General features: G+C 33.6%; 2 protein-coding genes across 2 annotated transcripts in view; both read left to right on the top strand.

Annotated features, from left to right (window-relative positions):
- Positions 1–896: 896 nt before the first annotated feature.
- Positions 897–4,093, top strand: LOC130624178 (lactosylceramide 1,3-N-acetyl-beta-D-glucosaminyltransferase-like). Its single transcript, XM_057439744.1, has 2 exons — positions 897–1,414; positions 2,517–4,093. The coding sequence occupies exons 1-2, from the start codon at positions 1,055–1,057 to the stop codon at positions 3,303–3,305; spliced, it is 1,149 nt and encodes a 382-aa protein (XP_057295727.1). The 5' UTR covers positions 897–1,054; the 3' UTR covers positions 3,306–4,093.
- Positions 4,094–9,943: 5,850 nt separating this feature from the next.
- LOC130623525 (DNA replication licensing factor mcm7-like) overlaps positions 9,944–20,167 on the top strand; it is a 60,543-nt gene continuing 50,319 nt past the window's right edge. The window contains exon 1 of the mRNA XM_057439016.1: positions 9,944–9,953. The gene's annotated coding sequence lies outside the window, so the exon portion shown is untranslated. The remainder of the gene's footprint in view (positions 9,954–20,167) is intronic.

Here is a 20,167-nt window from a genome sequence, read left to right as displayed (position 1 = left end):
GAGGAGTACTATTATGGATTAAAATGCACTCTATCTATTAAGGCAGAAATCAAACTAGTCCGCCAGGGCTCTTCTTACGTCTATAAAATTTTGACTAGACGGCTTGTCGGAATATCACAGGTGTAGAAGAGCCCAAGGAATGATGTTGAGAAGGAATGTAATTTTAACAGGAATTTATTACAACTTTTTTAACCCTTCCTACGGCACACGTGTTGTTGTTTTTAACTTCGCTTTGGATTTTACTTTATGTATCTTAAAGCCGGATTTCCACTTAGAAATACCACTTATCGTAACATAACGAATTATTTTGCTTTCAATAATTGCTTAGATAAAAAAATTTTTAATTATTCTTTTTATAATAATTCTTTTCTTTGTTTAATTTTTGTTACGCGTATTGCGAAAAAAGTTAAATTAAATCCAACTTTTTCACAAAATAAGCTTGTCCAATCAAAACAATTTATTCCGGTACGATACGCGTATAATTTTTTTAAGTGTAAATCCCGCTTAACACTGTGATTCTTGTGTTTCTATGCTTTTCTTCAGAAAATTTTAATCTTGGAAAACCCTACGCAAACAAACTAGAATTGTTGCGATTTTTATCTATTTCCGCAAAAATAAAAAGCATAAAAAATACTTAAATTTTCATGAATCTTATTTTTACCAATTTATCATTTAGAGAATTTCCTGTTGTTTTTTCCACCGCAACTAGAAGCTCAAATTACACGAGATATATTTACATAACATATTTCGCCTTTTTTTCTTTCCTTTAATTCTTTTTTTATTTTTTTATTTGAGCCCTATTTAAAACGCAATTTCTTCAAATTCACAGAAATAAAAAAAAGCAAAAATGCAAAAAAATATCAAATTCTAAAAAATCAGGAAAATCAAAACCGCCAAAAGTTTCAATTACTCGCGAATACTTCAACTTTCAAAGTAATAAAATAACACCCTGGAAGGAGCGTTAAAACAAACAAAACAGTACAAAGACGAAAATATTTGAAAAGAAGATTGACGAATTTAGTAAAGAAACAATCGTTGAAGTATATGTAAAAAAATGTTAAATCAGGAGAGATGTTCAATCACAAAACTTTTGGTTGTCATTTTTGTGCTGTTACAGTTATTTGTAGTGTTGTATTACGCAGGCATTTACGGGAAAATCAACGCTAATTTCCCAAGATTTAAGATCTCTATGTTAGTGTCGCGTTATAAACCGATACAAAATAAATCAAGTTTGCATGACCATGTGCTTAAAGAACTTATGAAAAATCCAATTTATTCTAAATTTGGGATTAAACATGCGAAATCGAGAAAAAGAGTTACTTTGTTGATTATCGTATCAACCGGACCTCGACGCCATGACCGGAGACAAGGAATACGACAAACATGGTGGCAGGAGTGCAAACCGACGAAAATGGTAGGTAGACTTAAATTGTCGTAGGTACAAGGTCTAGCACACGTTAGAAAATCTTAAGACGTTCTTGCTCTTTCCCAATTTTTTTCGCTTTTAAATATTTTTATTGAACTCTCACGTATATTTTATGACATCGTTAATAACAATTGTTCTATAACCTTACATCCCCTTTTTCATCAAAAACGAGTGTCATGTTAGAGAAATTTAGGGCAAACTTAGTACAGGTAAAAAGCCTAGTAAAGCCTGCAATATACTTAAATCTTTTACTGAAGGTTATCTTTTCCCAACTAATGAGTGTTTGGACGTAAAATGTTTGCATGTTAATTCATTTTTACGTGCGGAGAAGAGGTTTTCTTTCTTTTTATTCGTACTGAAACATGGAGGTTAATACTCCGTTTACACTTATACATATTCAAACAAAGTATCTGAATTTAAACAAAAACCTCTTAACTTAAACTTCGGAAAACTTGATCAACTTTTTTTGAATCGCCCCAGTCTCAAAAGCGCGAAGTCAGCGCGATTATTCTGATAATGCGCATGCGTTGATCAAAAGTCACGCCGCTAATGTATAAAAACATTATTCAAATTTGAAGTTTTGGAGAAATACTGTTTTCAAAAGCAAGGGGTCATGCTCCTTTCTTCATTTTGTCGGTCCTGATTATATTAGCGAAAAAAATTGCAGAACATAATAAATATATGTATATAAATATATACATAATATGTTGGCATAGATCTGTGCTTTCAGTCTCTATAATAATAGCCGTCGTCTGTCTGTCTCTGCGCGGACCCCCCACTGAGTTAGAAAATCATGTTACGGAAACACGAATATCAAATGCGATATATTTTTATCCACTTTGTTGCGACGGGTAAATATAATGGACGGGAGAACCCGTGGGCAACGACTAGTTTGTAAAATATAAGCCAATGTCGTTCGTCTACTTCCTTTCCTGATACATGGCTTGCGTCAGTCACATATCTAAAAGGGAAAACGAAGCTGTCGTGAAACGAGTTTAACTATCGTAGTATTATAGATCAAGTACATTGGCTGTTTGGATGATCCTAAGTTTTATGAGAGCGCATAACAGAATAATTCCAATTTTTTTAGGTTATCCCAGAATGCATTTTCATGACCGATCATCAAAATCCAGAAGATAAGTTTTACAACATCACGAAGTACGAAGCCAGTACATACAAAGACATGCATTTTCAAAATCTAACAGGAGGAATCCAATTTGGGAAACGATTTCTATACCATATGATCTATGCCCTTACTTACTATGAATTTGATTATTTTCTTAGAGCAGACGATGACTATTTTTTTTGTTTGAATAACTTTCTACAAGAGCTTCCTGTGCCCATGGTGCATAATTTTCATTGGGGTTGGGTGCACTGTAATATCGATATCACCCGACCCGAAGAAAGCATGATTTTATTATCACAAGATCTTATTTTGAGATTCTTACAGCAAGACTATAGGAGTATGATGTGCCATCCGTGGGCAGACCAAATGATAGGTGTATGGTCGACTTACATGAATATGACGTATTTGTTCCGACATGACGAACGGCTACATCACACGCCGATTGTAAAGGACGAGCCACAATTACGGCAGACCGAAAATATATGTCATCATTATATGGGTATACATGGTGCTTACCCAAAGGATGTAAGGATACTTTGGAAACATAGAGGCCCTACTAGATCGGTTACCGGTAATTTAATCGCTAATTCAAATATATGTGTAATCCAACGAACTTTTCAGTGGAGTTACTTTACTGAGGTGTGGAAGTATGAGCCTCGTTTGTGCGTAGATGATCCTGTTTGGGATACATCGAAACAGTTTGTTTTGCACGGCTCTTACTCCGGTCGACAAGACGTGGATAAACAAAAGTAGCTGTAGTGATGCCATTTTGTTTTTAGTGCATTGTTTCACATTTAGTTTCTAATAGCTTATCAAATTCATGTTTTTATAGCAAGATTTTTTTAGAAAGTATGTAAATATCATAGGATGCTAAAGAACTTAAAATAGAAAAAATATTCATCGATGCAAAGCAATTTATTTTTTTATTATTATTACTAGTCGTTAACCCGTGCGAAAATGCACGGGGTGACCCGTCTTTTATATATCGCATTTCGTGTTTCTGTAACAGAAAGACAAACAGACGCATAAACAGACAGACGGAATACGGCTATTATTAAAGAGATTATTATTATTTTCTTCGTGTCCGGACTTAAACGAACAAAGGAAGAGAAAATTATTGCAGAACATTTTTTTTTGAATTTTGATTTTGTTTAGTTCTAAATCTTCCAATCGCAAAAACAAATTTAAATTCCGCATATAGGTCCCTCGAGTAAACGCCCCTTCTTGTGTAAGCTTGTCATTAATTTCATTGCTATCATTTTGCATGTACAAGCTATCTCGTGTAAAAGCAATCTAAAACATTTCAGAGACTTGTGAAATCATAATTTGGAGCCAATAACGTTTCAGAGGCGTAAGGGGCTGTTTACATGAAAGGCGGGACAGGACGATTGCCGGGATCCCGCTCTCATTAATAATTATACTAAAAATTACTTTGTATTTTTATGGAAAATTTTTGGCCCAGGACAATTTCGTCCCGTCCCAGCAAAGCGGGATCCCAGCTCAGGCAGGACGTTTTTTTCCATACAAACACACTTAGTTGGCACGGGACGAAATTGTCTCAGTGTAAATTAAGACCCTAGTAGAAAATTAGGACACATAGTCCTATTTTCCCGGTATATTTTGACTTCAAGGATCTTAATTTCCCGCCAAATTTTGATCGAATAGGGAAATTGAGAACCGAAGTAAAAAGTCTAAAATACGAACGGTAAAGTCCTAAATTCCAAGTAAAAGATGACTTCTGCATTTAAAAAAAAAAGTCCTTCCATTGTTACATTATTTTACTCACGCAGCTCATTCTGCCATCTTTAGAACTTTCGAACGCGTCGTATTGACATTCGAATGTTTTGTTGACAGTCTTTGTGAATTGTGCACGAGACACATGCATTTTATACACCAAACTTGAAATCGTAAGTGATGTCCGCCGAGGTATCGGAGATTCAGAACATGCAAAGGTATTATCGTCTCATAGAGGCAAGAATTCAATGTATGAGAAAATATCTGCAAGAGTTTTTTGGCACAACATCACAGCCGATGTCACAGACTTTATCCGGACATGCGAACAATGCCAAAAACAGGGTGATTTTTAAAATCTCCTAAAGCAGAGCTCAAACCCATACCAGTGCCATCTGAAGTAATGAAGCCAGTAGGGGTTGATATTTGCAACTACCTGACGTCGATGGGTATCACCACGTAATTGTTTTAATTGATACTTCTCGAAGTGGTCGGAGGTGTTAAGGCCACCAAGGATCGAAAAGCTGCAACTGTTGCTCAATTCTTATACGAAGTGATGTGTCTCCATAGTCGAAATCGAACAATCATAAACGCTTTGGTGAAAATCTTAGAAGATAACGTTAAGATGTGGCCCAGCATTATCGAGGGTGTTCTTATCGCTCATTGTGTTAGTCGGCACTCCTCGACGAAGTATTCTCCGTTCATGTTGCTTTACAACTGGCGGGTCAATTTTGCCAATTGATGTTAAACACAACCTTGTGAAGAAAAATGAAAATGGGTTGGACGAACCATTTGACACTAAAGTTTTTGATGCTGTTCTAAGGTCAGCAGCAGATATGCGAAGTTTGATAGCTGACGACGCTTCCAAAAAAATTAAAAAAGTACACAAAAGAAGAAAAAACGTGACTGCAGAAATTTTGGTGGACGACTTAGTTCTTTAGGGAAATAACAAGCGAGACAATAGAAAGGGTGGGAAATTCACACAGAAATGGATTGGTTCCTATACAGTTATGAACATCTCAGAAAAAGGAGCCGTAACCTTAAGAAATGCATCTAAAACCATCCTAAAGACAAAGTACAATATTAGTCACCTCAAAACATATCATGACTCGAAGAAAGCAGAGAAAGAGATAGCATTGTCAACAAGCAAAGATGCTTCAAAGATATTGCGCCAGATGAGATTGTTGAGATGATTTTGGTTATGGCTATAAAGCTGTTAACACTTTTCATCCGCATAAAATGTACTTTATAATTTTAAATGGTTGCATTTTTTTAAAAAACAAAGTAGCTAAAACAGAGATTAAAAAATTATTTGCAATGCGCTTGGAAATGTTGAAGCATATCAAAGTGTTTTAAATTGTCAAAAACAGCAGCAAGCACCGTACTACTTTTCCTTGTCAGTAGATCACATTCAATTGCTACACGATGGTGGCTGTCACTGGCTTTTGGCATTCAGTTCAGGTTGTCGAGTTCAAGTATGTGATAGCCTTACCAAAAAGAGTCTTATTCCCTAAGTCCCTATTCAAGCCTTTGACGAGAAATGAATAACTTCAAATTACATTCTTACCTACCGATAAGCAGAAAGACGGATTAAATTGTGGTTTGTTTGTACTAGCATTTGCCAGTGTTATTCTAGATGGGCGGTCACCTAGTGACTACATTTTCAAGGTGGATGAAATAAGGAATTACTTCATTTATTTAATTTATTTACAGTAATTATTACCTTTCCCAGCCTCCGAAAGGGTGTCAACGGGCAAAGTTGGAATCGTAACAATTTAAGTCGACATTTTTTGTAGATCTTAGGGACTTTTATACGAAGTTTATTTTATCATTTTTTCGAACAAAGATTTTTGCTCCTTGTATTTTCCGACTATTCTTATACTTAGGCTACTCAAAAATTTTGGTTCATCAAACCTAACCTGTTTAAGAAAAACGTTTATAATCTGGTTCAAACTTTATTTGTTGAATTTGTTCTTTCGAGTTTTTTGCTCAGGATATTATTATGATATGTGAAATTCTTATTGCCGAAGTGTCAAGAGGGAAGTTTGTCCGATGAGTTTCTTGCAGGATAACTTCGATTCTTTTTTATTAAACCTACATGAATTTTTTTTTTATATATATATATAAACATTTGATGGACGTACAGGGAATGTTGTGTTATGGAAAAAATATTGTGTTATCGAAAAAAATGTTTTAATTTTTGCTCTGCTCTTTTCATTTACGTTCCGTTTAGCCTAAAATTTTGAAAATTTTATTTTTCAAAAGCAAAATTTTTCCAAGGAAAGAGAAAAAAGAGGTCTCATTTATATGGTCATCGTTTTTGAAGATTAAGTTTTTGGTAACCCTCTTATTCAAAAAAAAAAAACTTTTACACCAAAGGACAAATCTGCGAATCAGACTGAGAATTTCGTCTCCACTTGAAAAAAGTCGATTACCGATATTATTGAAAAACATCGACAATTTTTTATCCCTATAGAAAGGTCCATCTCGCTATTTTTTCGAACGAAGAACAATTATTCCCAGTGAAAGAAATTCAGATTTTGCAATCATTTTATCCCCATTGACGAAAGAACAAGGTCACTGACTGGGTTTACTATATCATAAAATGTTGGGAATATTGCAGAGGCTTTTTTTATTAAATCATTATACCCCAAGTGTATATGTATATTTTTGTGCTCTTCTCTTGTGACCATAATTGCAGGGGGTCTAATTGCAATCAAAATTCTTACAAAAAAAATAAAATTCATTCTGGTTTTACAGAGTCCTTATTACCCTTTTAGATTCTAATTTACCGGGAAATTAAAACCCGAAAAGTTTATATAGTCCAGGAAATTAGGAATTAAAAGTCTTAATTTCACGGGTCTAAATTTACCGCGACAACGGGACAAAAAAACGTCAATATCTCATATTAAATTAGTGAAGCCATTACAGTGCACCTAAAATTTTAAGGCCGAATAACTTGGAAACGAGGTGGTGACGTCAATGTTTTTTCACCGCGTGGGTAACTAGGGACCACCTGGGACCAATTTGGGTAACTTTTTCAAACCTGGGTCACCGAATCCATTTCGGAATGGACGGGTTAATGACGTCATCAAAAAACTTTTAAACCCTAATATCTCTGCATCCGTTTGTCAAAAGTACACGATCCTATACATTTTCTTGATCAGTGTTTCAAGATCTTTACGATGAAGGCAACAGGCATACTCATTTCTGAAAAAAAAATATTTGTGTTCTGACATGTCTCTGCTGACGCCATAAAAATTTAAATGACGGTTGTTTTTTTCTGTTATCCTGCCTAAGTGGATTTTTCCACGGGCCTTATCGACTAGTAATTATTAATAAGAGCGGGATCTGGCAAATGTCCCGTCCCAGCAATCATCCCGTCCCGCGTCTCATATAAACAGCCCCTAAGAAATATTGTTGAAAATAAACGAGTTCTTTTGTGTTAGAATATCACTAAAATCCGACTCTTGAATGTTTTCTTATTTCTTAAAATACATTTTTTTCTTTCATGTGCACATTTTTTTATAAGAAACCAAAATTTTAACCAGGCTGGTCTTTATTCTTATGTTTCATCATTCTTAACAACAGACCTATTGTTTTTAACCTAAAATCGCAGCCTAGTATTCTTACAAAACGTATTTTTGTGAAAGGAGAAGGGTAAATGTTATAGTTTTCTGTGTACAAACTTAAAGCGACTACGAAACCAATTCCCGCAATTTCCGAAGAATGACGTGTAATAAACGCAATACTTAAAAGGTCAAGGTGTAAGGAATTATACGCACTTTTGAACCACATAAACATAGATAATTATTTTTTTATGATAATATTGCTACTTTTTTTATAACTGACCTATCAAATTTCCAAACTTGTTTAAGTCCGGGGTTTATATCGTTTACGTTTGTTATTTTGAATATGAAGAATTATTTTCTTGCAAAAAAAAACTGCAGTTATGTAACTACATGAAAAATTACGTTTGGCTGATTCCTTAGAATAACCTCATACCAACAGTATTACACACTTCCATAAAAAAACAAGACACTTTTTTCATTATGTCGAAATTTCTCGTCATGAAATTAGAGGAATGATAATGCAACCTCGCAACCTCGTCCCCAGGGCATCTTGTATCTTTTCTGACCCCGGGAAGCGGACACCATCGGTTTATTACCAAAGTGTACGCCTTTTGGAAAGTTTAACATTTTAAGTCGGAAATTAGAAAATAAAGCCGATTTTTGTATTACAAAGCAAACATAACAAATGATAATATAATATTAACATAATGATAACGAACCAAACTTTCTATCTTCACAGGTCTCTAAAGTCTTTCAAACAAATTTTAACAAATGATGATAAATGATTAAAGATTATATTTTGAAAAGCCTCTAATTAATTGTTGTTTTCTGTTATTTACCTGTTCTTTATGGAAAAAGAGTTTCTCTTTCCTCTCTATTGAGATCGTTTAGTTCTATGAGCTCGTTAAGCATTGTTAGCGTTGTGGCAATAGAAACTTCTTTTTTTTCAATCACAGAATCATCACCATCTTCGTCATCGTGATCAGATAAAATATTTCTATAATTCCAGACTCTTTTCGAATATAATCATCTACACAATTTTTCTAAGAAGCTTACTTTCTAATTAAATTAAAAGCAAGTTGGACACAAAAGTTGTAAAACGTTTGAAATAAATGTTAGAAAACTATTCATTTTTGTCTATTTTCTTTGCTCGCTTTCGATTTTTTGGGACTGTCCGCTAATTGGAGAGAAAAAAAGGCTGTATTTGCTCTTTGGTGCAAAAAATATTGTCCGCTAATTAGAGTGTCCGCTAATTAAGTGTCCGCTTTTTGGAAAGTTTTTATGAGACACTAGAAAACAGCCGGTGTATGGACAAAGTGTCCGCCTTTTAGAGTGTTCGTTAATTGAAGGGAATACACAAGTCTTAAAATTTTAAGATACAACCTTTTGTTAGTTAAAATTAGTATATAAAAAAAGAATTTGTAAAAATTCCTTTGTATAATACTGTACTTTTTCAGGCTCAACAAGTATTTTCAAAAATTAGGCAGTAAAAAATGAGTGTAATTAACTAATATTTTTATCAATTAATTTTTTTTTAACAATTTTTGTTATGCTCACGTTTTTTTACCGATAAGGTATGAACTTGCTAATGACAAAATCCAAAAAAATTATATCAACAGAGAGCCTGTTTCACTGAGAAAGCTTCATAAAGACAATTCTTTACAACTGTTTTTGGTAATACAATCATAATAATTTATTCCAGCTAGCAAAATGTTCTTTTGTTGCAAGCAAGAAATGATGTGACAAACTTTTCATTGCTTATTTGACACTCTCTAAAGAGAGCAGGACCTGTTTACTTTATTATACTTTTCTATTTGGGTAAACAAGACAAAAAAGCATCGCTCATATTCTAGATGACAAGCCATGATCGCTAGACCTTTATAAACTATCTTGTAAAAGCGAGTTTGATTGTCTCGTTTATTCCAAACAAAAACATAAATTTCAGGGAGGTTGGGAAAGGTAAATAAACCTTTCCCAACAAAACAACAAACAAACATACAAACAAAAAACAAAAAATACTTTTAAATTTCTTCATAATTTATACTCAATTTCTCTATTTTGTACAATTTTTTCTCTAAAACTACAGCATCTGAGTTTATTGTCTAGAATAAATATTATCCTTTCCACAGATTGAGTCAAAATTTTGTATAACTTGCAAAGTATAAAAAATAATTGAATAAATAAATAAATAATTATATTTACAAGAATGAGTATGTGCAAAAAAATCTGGAAAAATTTTTATGACATTTGCTTGGTATTGAATTCTCCTTAACTGGGTTCGCAGTCATCAAGGAATTCTCAAAAGAAATTCTCAACAACAGCATTTTTTAAGGCTTTACATGTATACTCCAAAAGATTTGTCTAAGACAAAATAATTTTTAAACTTAACATTCTTGGTAGCATAAGCTTACAAAACCTAAAAAATATTGTAACTCGTCAGTAATTCCCCCTCCCCCAGCCCGCCCCCTTCCTATATCCTCCATCCTCAAGAGTTAGATTTAGGGTTTAGTTCCCAAAGTCTTAAGTTAGTAAATTTGGTAAGAATCGCTCATAAAGCTTTTTTAAAACAAAAGCTGACAGTGTCGTTGGTATTTACAGAGAAAATCCAACTCTTCATAAGTTGCTATCTATACGCCAGTATAATTCAATCTTTTTTCCTTCATTTTTCTAAGGTCTGGAAAAGAGGTTGTCAAGCAGAAGAACGACTAAAAATAACTACATGAATATTTTTGTTTCAAAGTGTACCCAATCCTGAACATTAAATTTCATCAGGTATTCTATCCTTTTTTAAATGTTTTGTGGAAAATCAGTTTTTTTTACTAAAAAGCATTTTTAACGGTGTTTACACAATCGATGAAAACCTCCTTCCCAGACTCTCCTAACTTTTATCAATAGTACATAAATCTAGATAAAAAAGGAATAAAAAACACTCCAGATAACTACTGCTCAATCAGTTCATATTTGTCTCGATATACCTCGCTTAACACATTCTCTGGTATTCGTTGACAACACGAACATATGATAAACTTTGGATCAGTTATTGTTACTGGATCTCCCACGCAAAATCTTGTTTTGCAATGTATACATTTAAAGCAATCAAGATGGTAGACGAGTCCACCTTTGAAACGTAATACGTATTCTGTTGGTGGAATTGCCTGGTCACACATACAACATATACCACGCTCACCAAACGTTCTAAAGAAATGAAATGCAAAAAATAACATATTTTTCTTACTGTTAGTGTCGGTCGTTATACAAACTTCAATCAGTAAATTTATTAGCTATACCAATTTTTTTATAAGAATATGCTTTATAAGAATATCAGGCTAGGATTTCAGCTTAAAAACAATGGAAAAAAGAAAAAAGACCTCCATGGTTAGAATTTTTGTATTTTTTAAAAAAGTACGGAATTTAGAAAACACTAATTTTGCGTTACATCCCCATTAACAATAACTGTTGATATGAACTAAGAGAAAGTATGTAAATGGCTAATTAGAGGACAGTGAAACGTGGGATAAAAAATGGGATCAAATAAGATTATAAGTTGTATACTTGTAGACGCCAGGAGGTTTACCTTGAATGCTATCCGGAAAAGTGTGGTGAGACACAGCAGGAGTTTGTTTCGGCAACCTCCCACACAGTTTTCTGTTTCTCGCGTTTTTTTACAGCCAAAAAATCCTGGGAATGAGGTGGCTTACACTCCCATGCATTTACACGCAGAGTTATTAAGCGTGGGTTTATTTTAAACAGTGCGCTTAGTCGATTATTAAGATGGATTTTGAAAGCTAAAGTCACAAAGGTGCCTTTGTTAGAGCAGAGGTAAAAAAAATTATTACTTAACATTTTATTTCATCATAGTATTGTATTTAAATACCACCCAAGAGGTTAATCCGCTAGCTTAAGTAGGTTACTATACAGAACGAAAGTACAATTAACAGGAGGTAATTACATTCGAGTGTAATTTTCCCAGTACTAGATTTTCGGAGTTTTTTAACTTAAAAGGCAACATTTTGTTTATTTATTTATTACAAAGAGAATGCATTGTCTAACTAATTAAAAATTTTTGTCTCTGCAATCTAAATTATGCGTCAGTTGAAATCAAGAGACAATATATTGCGTGCGAGGCATTTTAAAGAGTGCCACCAAGATAGCAATAACCGTCAATCACTTCTCGGTTGAATTGAATTTTTCTATAGATCTTTCAGATATGTTATCTACACGAATGTAAATTACCGTGCCTTGAGCTAATCAAGTTTAATTAACTCTGTCACTCACAAATGACAAATTTTGAAACATAACAGTGTGTGTATGTATGCATTAATTGTATGAACAAACATGAGAACTTAATCCACTTTGCTAGCAGCTGCGTAACTTGGCAACATTAAATAAAAAAAATCCGCTGTCATAGCAATTTTATAAGGACAGACAATAGCTATGCAATTTTCTTTTTATCTATGGTTGCATAAATGAGTAATTAGAAGGGGATCTGGAGGCATAAAGAAAAAAATAGTCCCCCCAAAAATTCGGTCTTCTTATCACTTTTCTTTAAAAAAATATTCGAAGAGAAAAATATTATCTGCCATAAAAAGGCATGTCAGCATTTTCTTCGGCAACATTTTTACATTTGAAAGCTCAGGGGTCTCCTTCCATGCCATTTTTTTTTCTGGTTGACTATTTCCTGATAAATAATACTTTTTCTCCATTCAAGTAAATATATAAGAGCAGATACTTTCTTTCAGTAATGCCACTTTTAGCTACCTTCCTGGCGCACAATCGAAAGAATTTTTTCTAACAGTGTAAAATGTTGGGTCTTCTGAATTACCTAATCACGGCGAAAAATGGGGAAAATTGACAGAAGTCCCCCTTCGGTAAAAGTTTTCTCGACCAACTTTCTCCCTAAATCATAATTCTCGCTTACTAACTTTTTAACCAGGCTAAAAGCCTAAAGAATTTTTGGAGAACTTCACTATCTAAAATGTTCTAATTTTATTCTTACTAATATTAAAAGAGAGATATCAAGAAAAATGAATTTTTTCTTACCCGAAACCTAACTTTAGTCGGGGGAAAGCGACAAATTCTATGCATTGGTGAATAACATTATCCCGATTATTACTTTTCCCCGAGTACATAAATCCCGGTTTTTGTCCCCGATAAGATAACACAACAATAAAATGGATACTCACAAACCCAAACCATTAAATCTGTTGAAAAAGGGCGTTTGAGAATGGAAGAAAAAGTGTAATCTACAGATAAATGCATGACTAAAATATTCTCGTGATTCGTCCTGTCTTACAAATTTATTACTCAAAAGCGGATTAACAAAGACAACACTTAAAATTGACAAGTTAGAATTACATGGAGTGAATATAGCATATTAAAGAACTGTTATAACACCGAAAGGAAGGAGGGATGATACTATCTACCTACTAACAAGATGATGATGAACATTAAGATACGTCTTCTAGCTTGGATTTTATCTGATGAAATATATTAACACTACTTATCATTAATTTTTCCTTAATATATATCTTTAATTAATCTTCTCTGGTATTTCTTTATACTCAACCATACTTTTATTTCATTGCTTTAGTAATTCAAATTGTATATTAGGTTAATAGCTTGGTACAGTAATTCATTATCGAGACCATTTTTACGTGTCACTAGTGAGAGAGCCTTTTAAAAAGTTAGCATAATGAGACCTCAAAGATTTGATGTCTTCCCCTGCACGAAATTATTTGTAAGTTTGTATTATTTGTTTTTGTGTGTTGAAGTGAACAAACCAGAGCAAATATCAAAATAGGCAAAATCAGTTGTAGAGATTTCTTGGGGCAAAAGTGTATATAATTTGCATTTTTGTAGCAAGTTTAAAAAAGGTTATAAAATAAAATGGAGAATAAAGGTACAAAAAGTGAATACTCGTATACTTGCAAACAAAGAAGGGAACAAATAAATATATGTATAAACAAAAGTGCAGGAAAAATTTTATGTTTAGTAGTAAATGAAAAGAATAAACAAACAAACAAATAACCAAAATAAACTAATCATCAAACCAAATCAACCAACCAATAAACAAACATGTAAACAAAGAAACAAGTAAACAAACAAAAAATGCAGAAAGAAAGCATAAACAACAAACATAAAAGTAAAGAAATCAAGTAGTGCATCTAAAAACAAACAAACACAAAGAAAAGAAAAACAAACAAATAACAACAACAACAATAAAAACTTTCTTTTAAAAACAACTCAATAAACAAGTACAAAGAAATCAAATAAAACCAATTGAAGAGTGGAAACAATGTATCCTCTCTCTAACTTTCTATTTCATTGAAATTTGTCCTTAATTTTTTAGGGCTCCTGAAGGATTAAATTGGGGCTACTTTTAAAGAATGAATTGTGACTTAAATGTCTCTAAATATTGAGAATCACGAAGCATAAATCAAAATAATCAACATGCACTCAGTCTTTAAAAAGAACTAACAAAAAAAAAATTTACCTTATAAAGTCTTCTTGGCAAAATTTTGCTCCCTGTCTGAAGTAAAAACGATCTCCAAATTTATGTAAAGGCTTCCTACAGAAATCGCATTTTAAACATTTTTCATGCCAATATTTATCCAAAGCATATAGAAAGTATTTGCTTTCAATGTTTCGTTTACACATGGAACACGAGATGGCTTCGTTCATTGTAAACTTTTTTCTTCCTTTAATTTTACCAAATTTACATTCATTTGTTTTTCCTGCTGGAATGTGATTACAATTGCGATAAGAAGATGTTAAGGCAGTTATATATCTTTCTAAACTATTTGCATCTGAATTATTATCATTTTGTGACTTATGTTGTTGTTGTTGGTGGTGGTGGTGGTCTTGTTGTTGTTGTTGTTGGTTTTGATTTTGTTGGTTTTGTAGTTGTTGGTTTTGTTGCTGGCTTTGTTGTTGTTGGTTTTGTTGGTTTTGTTGTTGTTGGTTTTGTTGTTGTTGGTTTTGTTGTTGTTGGTTTTGATGTTGTTGGATTGGTTGTTGTTGTTGGTCTTGTTTTTGATTGTTTTGTTTTTGCTTCTGCATTTGTGGGGAAAAATTAACAAAATTCAAACTAATTAGCGTCGCCCCTGTCACGCAAGTCGGCGACAACGTGGGTTGCATTTTATCGTCTGGGTTGGGAACCATCAAAGCAGAAGTAAAACTTTCAATTTCTTTTAAACCACCAGATGGCATCCTTCTTTTCATTACTCAGCACAATTTCAGTATGTTTAATCAAGCGTGTCTAATATAAGTTGTTTTTTGTTAACTCTTTTTTTTAACACAGTAACTCATTCGTTTTAGTCCTAATAACGTTTTCTCACAACTGCCTCACAGCCTTCATTATTCATGCAACTCAATTTGTTTAAGGTGATGTTAGGTCCAGACATCAAATTTATAGCAACTTGTGACTACGCAACAAGAAAGAAAAATTATGCAGGTTATTACATTCCTATACAGGACAATTAACACTTTGAATTAATCACCATAGCAACCAATAGTGGTTTTTGTTTAAATCAATAAAAAGATTTTGCACTATATAGCAGAGTGATTGCAGATCTCTATTGAACATTACCTAGTAAGGTAGAGGAATCTTAAAATAATTTTTTTGTTAATTTTGTTAATCAAAAATAGATTTTCTTTTGCTTGTCGCTTGGCATACGTCTAATTATAGAACAAGAAACAATAGTTACTAATTGATAGCTATAATTATAATATCCTTTTTAGGATATATTGATTGTGCTGATTGGGAGAATTCAATGGTTTTAAAATGCATTTTATAAGCAATGTTACTGAAAAAATAAAAGGATAAAATGTGCGAATTGTGAAAAATGTGGGAAACTCTTTTCAGGATAATTAAAAAATTCTTGTAATATTTTGCACATTAGGGAGACCCACTTGCATGACGGGAGTTAATTGTAGACCCACCTCCGAATTATTAGCTACCTGTGTAGTATTATCTTCTGCCATTTCTGCAGTGCCATCACTGTTAAGAAAATTAGTGCTATGGGCGCCCCAGTTGCGTAGGATCTATTAATCCCCCACAAAGCAAACAAAGATTACTTCAGTAAGACCTAAGTGTTTTTGTAGAAATCAGGAAATGATACCAGTCATCAAGAGATTAAAAAACTGTCTACTATTTAGGAAGAAATATAAAGTTGAGTGGTGTTACCATAACAGCGTCACAAAGTATTACCCGAGTGTTTGAAAGATTCACAAAAAACAAGACGCACAGAAAAGCAAAATTCACAGAGAGGCAAGATTCAAGAAAAGCATGGTTTAAAGAAAGCAAGATTGACAAAGCAGTCAAATTTACAGAAAAGCAGGAGTTACAGAACAGCAAGAGTTACAGAACAGCAAGATTCACAGAACAGCAAGATTCACAGAACAGCAAGATTCACAGAACAGCAAGATTTACAGAGAAGCAAGATTCACAGAAAAGCAAGATTCACAGAACAGCAAGATTCACAGAGCAGATTATTTGCATACATGAATTCAGCGAATTGGAAAGGTTAAGTTGTAGCGATAATTTCTTCATTTAAAAGTTTGTAAGGCAGATTCGAAATGTTCAGTGAAAAAAAAAAATTTAAAAATGTGTAATTTTTCTGTTTTACAACTGTCTTTGGGCTTTTCATCATCAGCAGTTACATTTGCTGCAGCTTACTTATGCATATTATTTACAAATCGAGTCTGCAATGGAGAATTTATTCAAATACTAACGATTTTGGAGATATTTGTGTTTAAAATTATGTCTAGTGAATATATTTATGAAGTAAACACTTGTCAGTCGCATTTTGAATATATCACCTAGCCCCGTGAAGAAATCGACAAATATTTTCGGTAATCGTGCATATATCGTGTATCGCTATTTCGTGCGTCTCAGTACAAAGTAGTTTTGGCATCCACATTTCTTGCAAACAAACTCAGATTATAAATAGTGAGCCTGCTAAAATGCTCCCAGATTTAAATTTTACACCATTACTTACTCGCTAGTACCCTCCCCTCAATAAAGCTCCGGCCCATGAAATCATTTCTCGAATATTTACAGTGCTTCTTTCTATTTCTTGTAAAGCAAGATATTTAGTCACAGCTCAAACCATCCCGTAAATATCCACACACGTAAGTTCAACCGCAACAAGATCTAAATGCAACGTATAGCATGCTGAAACTGATATTTAAAAACAAGAACAAAAACATAAAGAACGATGTTTGTTTTGCAACAAGCTAAAATACCACAAATTTACGATGTGGCAGTTTGCTTCTTATTACATCCGAAGGATACAAGAACAAGGACAGAAACACACACCTAACCGAAGTCAAACGGAATTAACCGGAAATAACAATATGATAGCATGACACATTGTGTAAGATCGTGTGTGTGAGGGAACTATAGTTGTCATGAAATGGTCATGAAATGTTCATGAAATGTTCATTTGTTCATTACTACCTGGGGTCGTTGTCATACAAGTGACAATGATAAAAAATATAACAAAAAATCTAATTATTCTTCGCATATATTTTATTGTCCTACTCTTTTCCCTCCCTCCCAGATGATATGGTACATAATTGTTTTTTACATCTTTCGATCTGACTTTTAATTGACTAAATATTTTAGGGTAAATTCAAAGTAAGCATTTTTTTTAAGAGGAGAGGGGCAACGTTTACTTTGAGGGTGGTTGCTCATTTTGAGAGTGGAGGGGCATTTGATTTAAGAAAGAAAGAGGGGAGGGGAGGGGGATGGTGATATTTTAAGGTTGGAAGGGATGTTTATTTTAAAAAGGGGGAAGGGTGTTTATCTAGGTTCAACTTTTTATATTGTGACTATTTATCGGTTTTATTTAAACATACATAGCTAGTCTCAAACTCTGGATAATGTCAATGCTAATTCCTCTAATGCCTTAATAATTCACTATGCATTTCAGCAGCGTTCATTAGTCTAAAAGAAGAAGGCGTTTATTAGAAATTTCCAGTTTACGGGTGGGCGTCTAGTCAAAGGCGGGGACTTTTAATCAAGACATTAAGACATACAGGTATTCGAGAGGACGTTAATTACTGAAACAGAGAGAAGAGGGCTTTTAATATGTGCTTAGTGTGAGCTATTTAGTCTCCAATAACAATATGGTTTCTTACCATTCTGATTAAATCCCTTCTTTTAGCTTAGTGTGGAAAATTATTGCTAATACGCATAAAGAGATCGTCTAATATAAGCGCTGTATAAAACCCTACCCTTAATTAGAAAATCCAGTCTTTAAATACAGGCGCTTCACTTAGGAGGCGTGTAATCGAGGTATTGCATCACCTAGCGTTTACGACCACGCAGGACAAGTTTTGTCCTGATACAATGAAATAGTTGTGCTATGCTAATTTAATATTTTAAAAATGTCTCAATATGGCTTTCCGGAGCTTTTTTAATAATGTTAAATATTAGTTAAAAGAACAGGATGAAAAGGATAATAAGCTGAGCCTCCCGTTATAAGTTTTCATTGGATTAATACGGTTTAATCGGAAACAAACAGAATCTTTTCTATTTATTTGTTATGCGAAACAACTTTCTTATTGTCTTAAAAGAAAGTCTTACTTTAAGTAGTCACAGTAGGACAATCATCTATAAAAGATAATTACTCCCGTTCTCTTACAGTAGTCCAAAATATATTTTGACAGTAATTATAACAGCCTCGACAAATGGGAATCAGGACAACCTCGATCCCAGGGCCTGTAGCATTTTTTCGATATAAGATGAAACGCGTACGCGTTTTATCCTCTTACTAAAACTGCTACAGGCCCTGGAATCGAGATTAGGAATCAAGAATCGCCGAATTTAGCGAGGATTCAGTTTAGCGGGAGACACGTCCATGGTATATTTTGCGTGGACTAATTTTCGTGGATGTAATACATTCAGCTCACGTAGTTTTATTTATTATGTTTAGGTATGTCGTGTGCCGTGAGTTTTGACTCTCGACCTCTTGCAAACATCCAATATGGTGTCGCTGGTAACAGTACACTTAGCAGATTTCATCTACGAATATAGTCTTAGATTATCTTTCTCTAAAATTAAATTTCGCAGACAATTAATATATTCATATTTAGCGTGGATTCATTTCGAGGACAAACTTTACTTCAAACATTTCGCATGGACTTATTTTCGCGAAAACAGCAAAATCTAATCCACGCGAAATCTAATCTATTATGCAAGTATGCAAACTTGAGTTTAAATATAATAACCAACAACATTAGGTACACAGGCTTACAACAGACTTTTCTTTATTTAACATCATAGAGCAACACTGGGCTCTAATTCTTTAGAAAATAAAGCCCCTTGTAACCAACAGGCAATGAATTAATTAACAGAAAAAGGACAAACAATGGATACTATAAAAATAACGATAGTTTTCGAGACTTTTCTTGTTCTGGAAGGTATACGACGTTTTATACGACAATAGAGGTTAAAATTTAATTGGCATATCTGCCTAACTGAAACAAGCAAAACGTAATCTGGAGATCCCCATGCAGATATTCAATAAGAAACAAGTAAGTCACAGATAGCATTGAAGAAACTTAATCCACATTGAAACTCAGTAAAAATTTTGTGTTGCTTATAAAAAAAACGTGCATAAGCCAAATGTTCACCAGATTCAAAAAGCTGCTGTGCTGAGGCATCCTTCTTTCGCCCTACATCCCATCCCTTGTTGCGGCCTTTCGACAGCACGGCAAGTAGCAGCAATCTCGTTCCCAAAACAAAGAGTATCTGGGGGATGAACAGCATAACCCGGTAAGGCTTGAATACGCAGTGAGTGCAACAAAGCACTATCCAGTGAGAATCCGAGACATGACTTCTGTGAAGTGTCACCCGTCTTGTAGAATCACGTGTTATTATTGAATCATGTTTTGCCTTAACAAAATATGTATGTGTAAGTGTTGAACAAATTATTATTTTCCTGATTTTGAAAATAAATAAATAAATAAATAAATAAATAAATAAATAAAACAAACACAAAAACACAAGCAGACTTTTTTTGAAACGCAACATTGAAACTGATTCCACTGGGTGAGGAACCTGCACACCTTCGATATTCTCAGAAGAAGAAAGACCTCTCGCACTGGAATCGAAAGCTTTATCACTAGGCTACCAGTTGCAAAAAAAACTGTAAATACAAGGATTTGTTTTCATTGAAATATCAAGGCTGACATCAAAATCATTTCAAAATCATTTCATTTGAACCCATTACACGCACATCTTGAGTCGTTGATCTTTATAAACATCTGTTTAATAATAAAGAAATGGTATTCGATAGCGGGAAC

Source organism: Hydractinia symbiolongicarpus, chromosome 13 (assembly GCF_029227915.1).
Source record: "Hydractinia symbiolongicarpus strain clone_291-10 chromosome 13, HSymV2.1, whole genome shotgun sequence".
NCBI lineage: Eukaryota > Metazoa > Cnidaria > Hydrozoa > Anthoathecata > Hydractiniidae > Hydractinia > Hydractinia symbiolongicarpus.
The sequence above is the reverse complement of the archived record's forward strand: the minus strand, read 5'-3'. Positions and strand labels throughout refer to the sequence as shown.

Coding starts and splice junctions, on each gene's coding strand:
- LOC130624178 (XM_057439744.1), top strand. CDS start 1,055: ATGTTAAATCAGGAGAGATGTTCAATCACAAAACTTTTGGTTGTCATT. Junction 1,415..2,516: donor AGTGCAAACCGACGAAAATG/GTAGGTAGACTT, acceptor CAATTTTTTTAG/GTTATCCCAGAATGCATTTT.